This window comes from Capsicum annuum, chromosome 5, assembly GCF_002878395.1.
Source record: "Capsicum annuum cultivar UCD-10X-F1 chromosome 5, UCD10Xv1.1, whole genome shotgun sequence".
Lineage (NCBI taxonomy): Eukaryota > Viridiplantae > Streptophyta > Magnoliopsida > Solanales > Solanaceae > Capsicum > Capsicum annuum.
Window position 1 is genome coordinate 75,154,542 of NC_061115.1, and position 14,823 is coordinate 75,169,364.

General features: G+C 37.9%; 1 protein-coding gene across 2 annotated transcripts in view; it reads left to right on the forward strand.

The window, feature by feature from the left end:
- Positions 1-14,823, forward strand: part of LOC107870837 (3-hydroxyisobutyryl-CoA hydrolase-like protein 3, mitochondrial) — a 40,542-nt gene that overhangs the window by 6,575 nt on the left and 19,144 nt on the right. For both annotated transcript variants that reach the window (XM_016717504.2, XM_016717505.2), the window contains exon 3: positions 7,723-7,775. In XM_016717504.2, coding sequence (XP_016572990.1) covers positions 7,723-7,775 — 53 coding nt within the window. The remainder of the gene's footprint in view (positions 1-7,722; positions 7,776-14,823) is intronic.

Below are 14,823 nucleotides of genomic sequence, written 5' to 3' on the forward strand. Positions count from 1 at the left end.
CTATGGTAGAAACAGGGTGATATATGAAGAAGTACTAAAACAAGCTTCTTGGATTGTATAAAGGATTTTAAAAGCAACTAAATATATGGAGAAGGCAGGGACAAGCATGGCTGAATTACGTGAGATGCAACATGTGTCAATTAAACAAGTCTACTTGATGTTGAGAGGCGATTTTCAGAAGGTTGAATGGCCTATACTGGTGTGTAATAATATGGGTCTCCTAGATGGATCTTCATCTTGAGGCTAGCTGTTTCTCACAAATTATATACCAGGGATAGACCGATAAAATGTGGCATGGGGGTAGAAACCAGGTGTGGTCTGTGTTATATCTGAAGAGGATCATTCTCATCTGTTTTTTGCTTGCCATCAGTTTGGCAAAAACTACTTCAGTGGATTGGAATATGTCGCGTACTTGCAGAGCGGAGAACCGAAATATCATGGGATATTGCATATGCTAATGGTAATAGTCATGCTGAAGCTTACAAGTTGGTACTTGCTGCTACTATCTACCATTTGTGGAGGGAAAGAAATATAAGGATCTTCCCGCAGCAACAAAGGCCAGTGGAGCATCTTACACGTTTGATCATCCAGGAGGTCCATGGTAGAGGTCGATATCATGCCAAGGTAGCTTGGTGGTTAGAGAGTCATAATTTTTATCCTACTTAGAAGGGGAGGAGGATGCCATGAAATTGTACTGTGTTAGCTTTTAGATCTCTGTTGCTCTGTGGATAGGTAAGTTTGAGTAGTTGCTGAAGCATTGGGGCTCACTGTCTAGTGTTCAGTTTTATGTGTATGGTCTTTAACGTTCACTTTGGTAATAAAGTTTGTTTATTTACCCAAAAAATTGGAATATTGACTAACGTCTTCAGCGGCGATAGAGGATGACGTATTAGCTGCAACTTTGCATGATCTCGGGAATGAATGTGCAACACATTCATGAGAATTCCAATGTCCTCTTCTTAGCAGACAATGAAGATGACCATTCATTTTCCACAAGATATTTCCTTTTCCTCATCGTTTCCAGTAAGATTAGACAAGTTTCGAAACACATCATTCCACCAAAGACACAATCTTCTTCACCACACTTTCCTCCTTTTTTCTAGTGTAGTTCCTCCCATATAAACTAAAATATATCATGAATAACTGCTCGTAATTTTTTTTTCTTAAAAATAACTGCCCACGAGGAGAGGGAATGGAGAAGTCAAAGTAGTGGCGATTTTCAGTTTTCTATATTTTTGGTTTGATACAAGTTCAAATAAAAAAACTGTTGTAAATCAAATTTTAAATTTCCCATTATTCTAATATGATTTTTCTCTAAAGAAGTTAAAATCAAATTTTAAATATCCATTTAAATTCTGCTAATTAATCCTGATATTGCTTGTGAAATTAATGGACTCCAAATGCATAGATTGTTGGTTCAACAACAATGAAAGGACCCCTAAAGCTCTCTTGGACCAACTGTGTGCGGGTTTGACCCTTGCTGGGCCCATTTTTCTCTTTGAAGGGGCCTTGGAGTAACTGGTAAAGTTGCTGCCATGTGGCCACGAGGTCACAGGCTCAAGCCTTGGAAACAACTCCTTGCAGAAATGTAAGGTGAGACTGCGTACAATAGATCTTTGTGTTCGGGCCTTTCCTAGGACCTATGTATAGCGGGAGCTTAGTGCACCGGGCTGTCCTTTTTTACTGCTTGTGAAATTAATTGTGAGATGTGCCCTCCTTTAAATTTGTTTTTTATTTAGCAGTTATTAGTAGTTTTATGTGCTCTCCTTCTTAGACCCTATGTATAGTGGAACTTTAGTGCACCGGAGTGCCTTTTTTAGTTATTAGTAGTTAATTTTGAAAGTGGACACTTTACTACCCTTCTTTACAAAACTTTGAATTTTGAAACTAATTAACCATTCTCATTTTAAATTTAAAATCTTTTCTGCTCTGACATTTTAATTTCCTCTTTCTTATATATATAATGTATTTAATACTAATATGAATTCATCATATAAGAGAAAACTTATCATTATTTTGTTTTATAGTTTGCTAAGATTATAAATAATTTCTATTTTATATTATATTTTTAATTTTTGTTCTGCTACTTGAAAATATTTCATTTTTATCTTTCGTAAAAAAACCCGAATTTATCTAATTCAGTCGTATTTTGTGGTTGGGGAAGTTAGGCAGACATGGGATTTTCATTTTCCTAAGGAAGTTAAAAAGCTATCATATTGGCTGTTTTCTTTTTCTTTTTCTTTTCTTTTTTCTACTTGGAATTTTGTAGTGGTGACACTTGTCATCGTAATAGCGTTTTGCTTCTCCTATTATATATAGGTAGATATTTTTAATATTTATTTTGCTACTTGAAAATATTTCATTTTTATCTTTCTTAAAAAACACGAATTTATCTAATTCAGGGGCGGCTCAAGCTCGTTGGTGGCATAAAGTCAAAAATGAATCGGAGGCCTTAATTTTTTTTAAGAAAATAAATATTTTCTTAATGTAAAGTCTATTTTTCTAACTTTTTATAATGCAAAGTTGCTAATATATCCCTTAGAAAATATTTTGAGATGCAAAATTATTTCTTTTTTTGATATATAAAATACACCAAAAATGTTCTTTAATCTTATAGGCTTAAACATGTTTTCTTTTAAAAAACAAATAAATTGAAACTGTTAGTATAAAATATTTTCTTAAATAAACCCTATAATAATTCTATTATTGCTAAGAAAATGAGGCCCCTCAAATTTGGGGGCCTAAGACGAGTGCCTAATTTCTTAAAGCATGGAGCCGCCCCTGATCTAATTCAGTTGTATTTTGTGGTTGGGGAAGTTAGGCAGACATGGGATTTTGATTTTCCCAAGGAAGTTAAAAAGCTATCATATTGGCTGTTTTATTTTCTTTTTTTCTACTTGGAATTTTGTAGTGGTGACACTTGTCATCGCAATAGCGTTTTGCTTCTCCTATTATATATAGGTAGATTCATTTTGTTAGAGCCTAACTATTAGATATGTTAAATGGTATTCCCTGTGCTATTATGAGATGAAGGTGACCATTCACTGCCAATGCAGAATTGAATACAGTTGTCGCCGAATTTCAGGAAAAAAGAGAACCTTCGTGCAAAAGTGTTTTTTTTTTCACGTCACGACATTTGGCTTACTGTTGAAAGTGTCTGTTTTCGTATCATGTTGTCTTGTATTTTTGGTGGTGTCTCAAAGCTGGTGTCATCCTGATACGGAATTGAAGATATATGATGAAAACTAACCTAAGGAATTCAAAACACAAAAAATACAAGAAAGTAAAGATAGATAAGTTGACATAAGAGAATACAAGAAATTAGAACCAAAACGTGTATCAAACGCTAAGACCCCTAAGACTCGTATAAACAAACACCAACTTCTTACGTGAACCTTAAGGCAATCGGAATCCCCAAGCAACCCACGTTTCTAAACAAGTAACCAACACAAACGATTCCACGTTTGCCACAAGTGATTCCACACTTGAAATTCACTCTTAAAGAGTATTCTCTCAAAATATCATCAAAGTTGCAAATGAAATGGTTAAGGCACATATTTATAGTGTTGCCTTTGCGTAAGATAGCCTATTACAACAAATAGCCCAAATGTGGCTATTTCCAAAATAGCCCAGATGGGCTCTTCAAAGCATACTTCAAGCCCTCCATGCAATAATCCACATGCGGCATTGTGGGCTTAGGAGTCTAAAAGGGGTCCATCGAATGCATCCTTGAGCTCTAGGCTTGATCATGGCGTGGACTTCTTTGCATTGGCCTCGGAAGATGTAATCTAACTCTTTAAGGCCCCGTTGGCTCGTATCATCGCCTTCTTGAAAAGGATTCGACCTCGAATCCAAACCTTGCAAAACAGCAGGAGACACAAGCAAACACACTTTCCTCGTGGCATGAGGATTAGGGTTAGCACAGTCATTCAAAACATCATGCCAAGGTTGCACACATTTTTGATATAACCAAGCATCAAAATGATTAATCAAGGGTGTATAACCCCCCAAAAAAGTCAAGAGATTTAGACAAAGGGGTATGTTAGAGGAACCATGGTAATCAATCAACCGCTCATGAAGGCTCACATGGATTCCAAGTCTCAATAAGCTCATAACCCATCTATAGTACTCAACTTTGTTAGAGGCCCTTCCCTTACACAATTTGGCTTCTCAAGTAGATTAGAAATCTCCAAGACTGACTTTCCGTCATAGGGATGAGTTCCAACCACCTCACCCGTGGTTGTCTTGTCTTCTTGCCCAAGCACCGAGTGGTGAGGAGAAGAACCACCATATTTCCATTGATCACTGGGATCAAATGGATAGAGTGTCCATGTACACGGGTTTAGGAAACACTTCCTTCCTCCAAGATTACCACTAATACAATCATATGTTTCCTCTATACTAGGATGATCAACAACAAAAATAAGTAGAGGGTCACTCCCATTCAATCGAACAACCTTTTCAACATCACCATTCACTTAAGGTCCTTTAAACACCTCACAAACATTTCCTAGTGTTGGGCTCGGTTCACACCCAAGTTGGTCCTCGTGACTTTCACGACACAATGTACTATCACTTTTCACAATGGCTTCAACACTAAGCGGACACAACTTGATCTTGCTAGAAGAGTCAATTTTGTCATCTTTAGGATCAACTAGTGCATCCATACTCTCAAGTTGTACATCATTATCATGAAGTAAAGAGACATTAGGCCACCTAAAGATAAGCTATCATTCACACTTAATTGACTACTAGCCTTATTCACTAGAGTGCAAGAGTTAGATTTGTTACCTTGAAGTTCATTTGGAGAATGTCGACTCAAGGGAGCTTGACAATTTGGTGGATTGGGAAGGATGGATTTAGGAAAGCTTGGATGCTTTTTCAAGTTATCCAACTTCTTTGAAAGAGAGTTTTCCATTTTTCTTTCAAGAGATCCCATTCGGCTATTCATATCGTGTTTCATGCTCATTATGGCTGTCATCAAAGATTGCATGCTTGTCTCTCTCGAAGCACTTTGGTTATCATCTTCCGGTGCCATTGTACCAATCAAAAGAAATACTAAACAAAAACAAAGACAACAAACACTCAGAGAAAGTAGTAGAGATAAAGAATAGTAAACAAGGGGATGGATGACATAACATAAATAAAGAATAAGAAATAATAAAATAGAAATCCGAGAAATACGAAATATGAGAAATAAGGGCAACATGAAAAGAGAAAATAGGAACTAAGAAATAAGAAATAGGACACCTACCTAGTAGTAACATACACTCACATACCAAAGACACCTATGTACACAGTCCTAGAATTACTAACCCGGCTACACAAGATCTCTCCTGACTGCTTGCTACAACCCACGCACTCACATTAGCCTTCTACCCTTATCCACGACCTCCACACCTTCCTATTTAGGGTCATGTCCTCAGTAAGCTGAAGCTGCTCTATGTCATGTCTAATCACCTCCCTCCAATATTTCTTTGGCCTACCTCTGCTCCTCCTGAAGCCATCCAAAGCTAGCCTCTCAAACCTACAAACTGGGGCATCCGCGCCCTTCCTCATCACATGCCCAAAACATCTCAGCCTTCCTTCCCGCATCTTGTCCTCCACCGAAGCCACTCCCACCTTCTCCCGGATAATCTCATTCAGTGGCGGATCCAGGATTTTTGTTCAGGAGGTTCGACATATAAAGAAGTAAGCATATATAAAAAGTATGTTATAAAAACAAAGTGAACACCCGCTAAATTTTAACTTGCCATATCATGTCCCTTTAATATTACTTTCAAGTTTTACTTTGCGAGCCTTCATAAAAAATAGTGTGTCTTTTATTTCTTTCACTTTATAGTTTTATTTTATTTTAATTTTTTTCTTTCAAATTAATACCCTCACACACACAAAAAAGGTTCTTGAAAAGTGTAAGCATTGAATTATTTATATTATAATATATATTTAGTACTCAATAAAAAAGACTAAACAACATCAATATTAATATGTTGAATAATAAAATATATTTTAAAAGAACGAGCTATATAACTTGATAAAATAATCTGTAAACGTTGACAAAGCAAAAATTTTGTATATTATGTAAAACTAGTCAAATATATGAAGCTATTTTGAACAAACATGACGCATAACGTATAAAAAGAAATATGCATCGTATTTTTTATTTGTTTATTTATTTATTTATTTGGGGGTGGGAAGGGGATTGAGAATTAATTTGAAAATTATATAATTTTAGCTATGACTTTAAACTAGTATTGAGAGTATCGAAAAAGAAAAAGTTGAAATACCTAAATACTTGGAAAATAATAAGTAAATAATTTTTTAAAAAATATATAATAAATACACACAGTAATTTTTTTGTTATTCAGGCCCAGTTGCCAACGTGAAACAGGCAAAGCCCAATTGGGCATTAAATAGGAAAAAGATTGAGAAGTGGAAAAGATTTTAAAGAATTACCAAAAGAGTTGCAAGTGTGGTTTGAACCCACGATGTGGGTCTTAAAATGAACCCCCTGTGCCACTGAGCTGAGCTGCGCCTTTCTGCTTTATTAAGGGGGTTCATTAAATGCTTTATATCCTTGTACTTCAACTTTGACCTTATCCACATAACGTAATTTTTCGGTTGAGGGGATTCGGGTGAACCCCCTCACCCGAACGTAGATTCGCCCCTGATCTCATTCCTAATTCTGTCCCCTCTAGTAAGCCTACACATCCAACGCAATATTCTTATTTCTGCCACCTTCAATTTTTGGATGTGGGAGTGCTTGACTGGCTAACACTCCGCTCCATACAACATGGCCGGACGGGCTGCCACTCTATAGAATTTGCCTTTAAGCTTAAGGGCACCTTCTTATCAGACAACACTCCCGAGGCGAGCCTCCACTTCATACAACCTGCTCCAATACGTTTAGAGACATCCTCATCAATCTCACTATTTCACTGAATTATAGACCCAAGATACTTAAAACTATCCCTCTTACAAACATCCTGAGAGTCCAACTTCACCACCACTTCGTCCTCCTGCCTCAAGTCACTAAACTTGCATTCCAAATACTCCGTCTTGGACCTACTCAACCTGAATCCCTTAGACTCAAGGGTTTGCCTCCAAACCTCCAATTTGTCGTTTACACCCCCGCGTCTCATCAATCAACACTACATCATCTGCAAATAACATACACCAAGGCACCTCGCCCTGAATACTCCGCGTCAACACGTCCATCACCAACGCAAAAAGGAACGGACTAAGAGTCGATCCCTAATGCAACCTTGTCTTGACCAGTAAATGCTCTGAGTCTCCCCCGGCCGTCCTCATCCGGGTCTTCCCTCCATCGTACATGTCCTTAATAGCTCTGATGTACGCCACCGGGACCCCTCTCACCTCCAAGAAATAGCCCAAATGTGGCTATTTCCAAAATAGCCCACATGGGCTCTTCACAGCATACTTCAAGCCCTCCAAGCAATAATCCACACGCGGCATTGTGGGCTTAGGAGTCTAAAAGGGGTCCACCGAATGCATCCTTGAGCTCTAGGCTTGATCATGGCGTGGACCTCTTTGCATTGACCTCGGAAGATATAATCTAACTCTTTAAGGCCCCGTTGGCTCGTATCACATCCACAGTATATTTTGGAGTTTGCTATCTGTAGTTTCATTTGCTGACATATTTAGATTAGTTGATGCTAATATGATGATGGATAACAGAAGTCCTAGTGATTTTACCTGCAGGTGGTGATATCAAGCAGATTGCAACCAAAAAACAGCAGTCAGATATGATTGAGGTTTTGTAGAGTCCTTCAAACTTTTGAATAACTGATCATGATTGTGTTTACTCAGTTAAACAAGTCCTGTACTCACAACAAACTGCATTACCTGTAGAACACGCACTATGATTGTTGCAAATGGATTACCAGCACCGTTTGCTAGTTTGGGTCCTAATAACTATCCAATGAACCATTGTCTCAGTTGCTATTATCAGTTCTCTACACGTTGCAAATGGATTACCAGCACCTTTTGCTAGTTTGGGTCCTGATAACTATCCAAAGAACCATTGTCTCAGTTGCTATTATCAGTTCTCTACACAAAAATACAGGCAGGGACGTTCTAGCTGTGGTGAAAGAAGTAATTGACTAATAGCGTGGGGCCCAAGACTTATATTTTAAACTTTCCTAATTTTAGGAATAGGAAAATTTATATGAAAGAGACATAAAATTGGATCACATGTAAAGTTAGTAATGGAAGTTATGAGACATCATAGGTTCATAAATAACAACTAATTTTCCCTGAATGTTATCGTAGGGAAAGTACTATGTGCCATGATAAGTTGCTTCCTGATGCTAAAATAACAATGGCCTCCACAAATAATTTAAATGATTCTTCTCATCATTGTATTTACATTCACAATGGAGACAAGTGGTGCTGGTATATTTGCAAGTTAAATGTAAATGGATTTTATTAGTTCTTAGTGACCATTCTCACAAAAATCAGTTGTCCTCTTGAAGTAAGAAATCACATTATTATCTAGTTTGAAGAAACCCTGAAATGACTTGAATTTAACCGACAATTACGGTGATATGCTTCCATGAGAAGAATAACAGTTCAGTTAGACCCATAACTGAAAAACAACATTGAGGCAATGATACCTATTGCATCCCGAATATAGGGTGTGTTTGGTATGAAGGAAAACATTTTCTTATGTTTGGTTGGCTTAAAGGTTTTGGAAAATATTTTTCAAATCAACTTATTTTCCTCAAATCTATGGAAAATGACTTCCCTTCAAAAAGTATGGAAAACATTTTTCAAAACTCTCTTTCAGCCTTACTCTTAAGATGAAATATTCATAAAACTCTCAAAATCACCCATCCCTACTCCAACCCCTAATCCCCTACCCTACCCTACCCCTTACCACCCTATCAAAAGAAAATATTTTAAATTTTTTTCTTACCTCATCTCCCTACCCAAAACCCAAGCAACCATTGGAAAGATTCATGGTGCTACGCAAATTAGATATAGAAAGTAGATGCACGGTGCTATGCATATTAGGTATGGAAAGTAGTCACCGAAGAGATGCATGATGCTACACAAATTAGATGATATAGTAAAAGAATTTGAACAGAAGAACATTAAGCTTAGAAGAAATTAATGAAAAGAGGGGAAAAGGGGTTGTGTTATTTCTGTAATGAAAAATATACAATGGGACATAAATGCAAGACTTCCAAGCAGTTGTATTTGTTGGAATTGGAAGAGGTGGATGGACCAGATGATATAGTAAAGAATCTGAGGTTGAACTACAAGAAGAAGAGGAGAACAAGTTGGAGTTATCTCATCCTGCTGAACATATGGAGATTTCTATACATGCCTTGATGGATCTTTGGTATTTAGGATGCTCGAGGTGACTGGATATCCTTCCAAGAAGGGATTGCATATTTTGGTAAGCACTGGAAGTTCTCATAACTTAATAGACCTGAGTTTGTGCAGCAATTGGGATGTGCAGTAAGTCCTCAAATGGTTGCTGCAGCAAATGGGATCATGAGAGTGGATAAGATGACCTCTATTACTTGGTTGTTACAAGGGGCTGAGTTTTCAGCTGATTTCCTACTGCTGCCTTTGGGATCGTGTGGGTACTGGGAGTTCAATGGTTGCTGAATTTGGGAGATGTCAACATGAACTTCAGGAATTTGACTATGGAATTCTGGTGTAAAGGAAGAAACACTTACTAAGAGGAGCTGGGAACCAGGTGCAAACTTTAGGTGCTGGTAAATTGGCTAAGTACTTAAGTAATAATCTCAACTCTGTATGATTCAAGTTATGCCTATGGGGAGTGAAGAAATGAAGGTGCATTCATTGGAGATTAAGGAAGTTTAACCAGGAAGTAATAAAGCTTTAATGGACTTGTTATCAGAGTTTCATAAGCTGTTTTGAGGAACCTGCTAGCTTACCACCTTTAAGGGGTGTGTTTGATCATAGAACTGTGTTACAAGCTGAAGCTGAACCTATGAACAAGAGACCTTATAGATGTCCCTCCATTAAGAAGGCGTAGCAACTAACCCTCAAAAAGTTGAAGCTGTGAAGAATTGGCCCATTCCAACTACTCTTAAGCAACTAAGAGGATTCTGAGGCTAGCTGGTTATTACAGAAGGTTCATATAAGGTTTTGGTGTGATCTGCAAGCCCTTAACTGATTTGACAAAAAAGAACAATCTTAATTGGTCCACTGCAGCTGAAGAAGCTTTTGAACATTTGAAGGTTTCTTTAAGACAAGTTCCTGTCCTTGCTTTACCTTATATCAGCAAGACATTTGTTGTAGAGACTGATGCTAGTGGGTTTTGAATAGGGGTTGTCCTCATGCAAGGAGGACATCCCATTGCTTTTATAAGCAAAGCTTTATCCCCTAGACATGTTGCTTTGTCAATTTATGATAAGAGTGCTCTTGGCTATTGTTCAAGCTATCACTAAGTGGTCTCAATACTTGTTATGCCAGAAGTTTATAATAAGGACTGATCAGAAGTCTCTGTAGTTCCTTATAGAGTAAAAAAGTTACATATTAACTTCCCATTGTTATGGTTGACTAAGCTGATGCCTTTTGATCACTGTATAGAGTACAAAAGAGGAGTTGAAAACAAGTTGACTGATGCTTTGTCAAGTGTCACTGGAGCAGAGTTATTGGCTTTGGTTATTTCACCTACAAATATTGTCCCTTTCCAGGCTATTGTAGATAGTTGGACTGTTGATCAAGAACTTCATCAGCTTATTGATGATTTGCAAATTGATCCTACCGCTCACAAACAGTTCACTTGGAGTCAAGGTAAATTGAAAAGGAAGGGCAAGCTAGTTATTGGCAAGGCCCAAGAGTTGAGAGATGAGATCATGACATTGTGGCATACTAGTCCTCATGGGGGTTACTCTGGTGTTGAAGCTACTTTAGGAAGATTACTCAACACTCTTCTATTGAAAGAACACAAGGGAGGAAGCGAAGAAGTTCATTCAGAACTGTGATGTTTGTCAAAGGAATAAGTCTGACTTGGCTGCATATCCTGGCCTGTTGCAGGCTTTACCTATACCTGAGGTGGTGTGGTCTCAAATCAACATGGATTTTATTGATGGCTTGCCTAAGTCACATGGTTATGAGGTGATTCTGGTAGTAGTTGACAGACTCAAGTATGGGCATTTCCTTCCACTCAAACATCCTTATACAACTCAATCTGTTGCTAAAGTTTTCTTGGATAATGTCGTTAGGTTACATGGTTTATCTGGTGCTATTAGTAGTGATAGGGATGTTGGTTTCCTCAGTTCCTTCTAGCAAGAGTTATTTACACTACAAGGTGTAAAGTTGCATACTTCTTCAGCATACCACCCTCAGTATGATGATCAAACTGAAGTCTTAAACAAATGTTTGGAGACCTATTTAAGATGCTACTGTAATGAGGATGCTTCTAATTGGTTTTCTTGCCTTCCTGTGGCTGAATATTGGCACACTACCTTTCATCATTCAGTGATTCACACAACACCATATGAGGCATTGTATGGAAGGCCACCTCCACTGCACTTACCCTATCTTCCTGGAAAATCAGCTTCTGCTGAAGTTGATAATATTCTCCTTAATTTAGAGCTTAAACTTCAGTTGTTCAAGCATCACTTCAGCAGAGCTCAACTGAGAGTGAAGTAACATGCTGATGCTCATAGGACTGACAGAAACTTTGATGTAGGAGATTGGGTTTACTTCAAGATTCATCCCTACAAGCAGGTTACTATTACTAATCATACATCCCACAAGTTAGATGCTAAGTACTATGGACCTTTCAAACCGTTAAAAGAGTTGGTCCTGTGGCTTACACTCTCTTATTACCTGCTTCGGTCAAGATACATCCCACTGACCATGTTTCTTTCTTGAAAAGGTGTTATGAAGTGCTTTCTCAGATCTCTTATCCTCCTACTGTTGATTTGGCAAATCCTCATTGCCCTAGACTAAGTCTTACAGAGAAGAATGGTGAAGAAAGGAAATGAAGCTGTTGATTTGGCAAATCCTCATTGCCCTGAGACTAAGTTAGTCTTTCAGAAAAGAGTGGTGAAGAAAGGAAATGAAGCTGTTGCCCAGGTGTTGATCAAATTGTCTGGACTTCCTGCTGATGCTGTTACATGGGAGTTTGCTAGTGTTCTAAAGACAAGGTTCCCTTTATTTGATCCTTGAGGAGAAGGATCTTCATTAGTGGGGAGTACTGATACACAATTAACGAATTAGTTAGAGTTAGTTCTGGAAAGCAGTTAAGTTGGTTAGGTTCACTGTTGAACTACAGTAATAACAGACAGTTATGACTAACTGTGTAGTTTAGGCTTAGTCGATTAGTAGTATTGATTCATCTAATGCATTGTCAGTATAAGCTTGTAATCTCAACATTCTATACATGATATGAAATATACAGAAACTCTTTTTTTCTCTTTAATTCTCTCTCAATCTTCTTTCTTAACTGTCTTCTTGAGGAAGATCATCCTGAAACAGTGCTTCGATCCTCGAATGCTAAGTGATTCCTCCAATCAAGTATCACCTTTACATCTGTTCTATAGTGTGAACAGATTTTTAGATCTTTGATAAGTTAATAAAGGAGGAGGGAAAAATCCTTCATGACAATCAAGATAGTTTCTATGAAATTTCAGATGCAAGTCAAGTATTCCAGAAAAAAATTATTACCAAAATCGGATGATGAAAAATAGGAGTCTGAGGTGTTTGAAACTCAAAATGATCTGTCATCAAGAAAATCCAGGTACACCTTGAAAAAGCATCAATGAAGCTAACTATGTAACTATCTAAAAATGCTAATGAAGTAACGAAATCCAAAAGCAGAACTGATTCACTAAGATCCCAGATATCTGAGTGGACTAAATGGAAAGGAGAACATTTCTGGATATCATGACGACTAGGAGAGGAAGAACGGGTATGTGTATAGAGTTGACATTACTCACAGTTTAAAGTAGACATGTGAGATAATCCATTTACCATTTTCTAAAGCTTAGACAGATTTGGATAGTCCAACTATATAGGACTATGGGTGTGGATGACTTAAAAGGATAAAGGTAGATAAGTTCATTTGACTCACGTCCAGTTCCAATGATTCCTCCTGTACTTCAGTCCTGCATGACAACTCATTTATTGAGAAATTTTTCTGAACAATTAATTGATTAAGACAAGCAATTAATAGGTATGAGATTGAAAGGGCTACCAATAAAGTACTATGTTTAAACTCAGAATGTAATAGGATAACATGGCCTATTCCAGTTGCCATTGTTTCCGAACCATTGTCTAATGTAACATTTGGAAGAGATTGAGGATAGGAAATAAAAGAACAAAAAAAAATCAATACTAGAAATATGATTTGAGGCTCCTTAGCCATTGATCCAAGTTACACAATTCGAGAATGAGAAACATAACCTACAGAATTACCTCTTTAAACAGTAGTTGCGATTTACCAAGGTGCTGGCTTGCGTGCCTGTGTGTACTAAGATTCATTATAATCAGATGAGGAAATTATCTGACATCTCGCATCACCCAAACCCATCTTTATAATAAGTTTTTGCTGCCAAAAACCTGCTGAAAAATATGAAAAATGAGTATTGAAGAGCACAGACATCAGTCAGTATGACAGCAAGGCGATGCCAACAATATCTCACCAGAAAAATGTAGTATCCAACTGGAAAAACTCTGAATCTCTGGAAAAACAGTCAGATCTGGTTGGAAAATTTAGTCTCCCATAAAAGGTAGTTACCAGAGTTCTATGAAAATCCCCAGTACTAGAAATTAATAGGGAAAGACCAGAAAACTGAAAAATCCTTCTGAAAAGTAGTTTGGTCCTTTTGGAATATAGCTACGGCTATGGGTTGAGATGAATGAAGAGGCGAACAACTTTAAAGAAGAAACTCGTTGAATCTGGTCAACAAAAGTGTAACACGCCGACGGAATCTGAGAACATGCCGGCACATGCAGGTGTGTCTGATATCTATTTTAGGTGCGCGTTACTGGGTTTTGCTCGCTGAGATTGTGAGACTGGCGGTGGTGTTTCTTTTCACACAACACCAATAGAGAGTGAGATCTTAGTTGGAGAGCTTCATGGTCCTCGAAAACATGCGTAGAGACCATCTTTCTAATTCCGTAATGTCGTTGGTAATTGCACTACGCGAATTTTAACACTAGGACTCTATTACCATGTGAAAGAAGAGTGCGTGGCTAGAGAGGGAGATTCAGGAGGAGGATGTGAGGAAAGCAGTAGAATGTTGTGCGCGTGATAAATCTCCGGGGCCTGATTGTTTCTCTTTCGCTTTTATCCAGCATTGCTAGAGCACAATCAAAACTGAGGTGATGAATATTATTGTTGAGTTTCAGTAAAGGGGGGATTTCGAAAAAAGTTTGAAAGCTTCGTTCATCGTTATCATCCGTAAGCGGGAGGGAGCCTCGAGCATGAAAGACTATAGACCTATTAGTCTAGTGGGAAGCATCTATATGATCATCTCTAAGGTGCTTTCCATTAGACTTAAGTGCTGGATGAGACAGTATCTACCTCGCAGAATGCTTTTGTGGAGGGTAGACAAACTTTGGTGGTGAACGAAGTGGTGGATTCAGGAGAAAGCAAGGTGTGCCAGGTGTACTATGCAAGCTAGATCTTGAAAGGCCTATGAACATATGAATTGGAGTTTCCTAGATGCCATTATGCTACAAATGGGATTTGAAGAGAAGTGGAGAAAATGAATTAAATTTTGCATCTCCTCAGTGAGATATTCCATTTGCGGTTTTTTTAGGAGCTCGAGGGGTTTGAGATAAGGGTATCCTCTATCTCCCATGTTG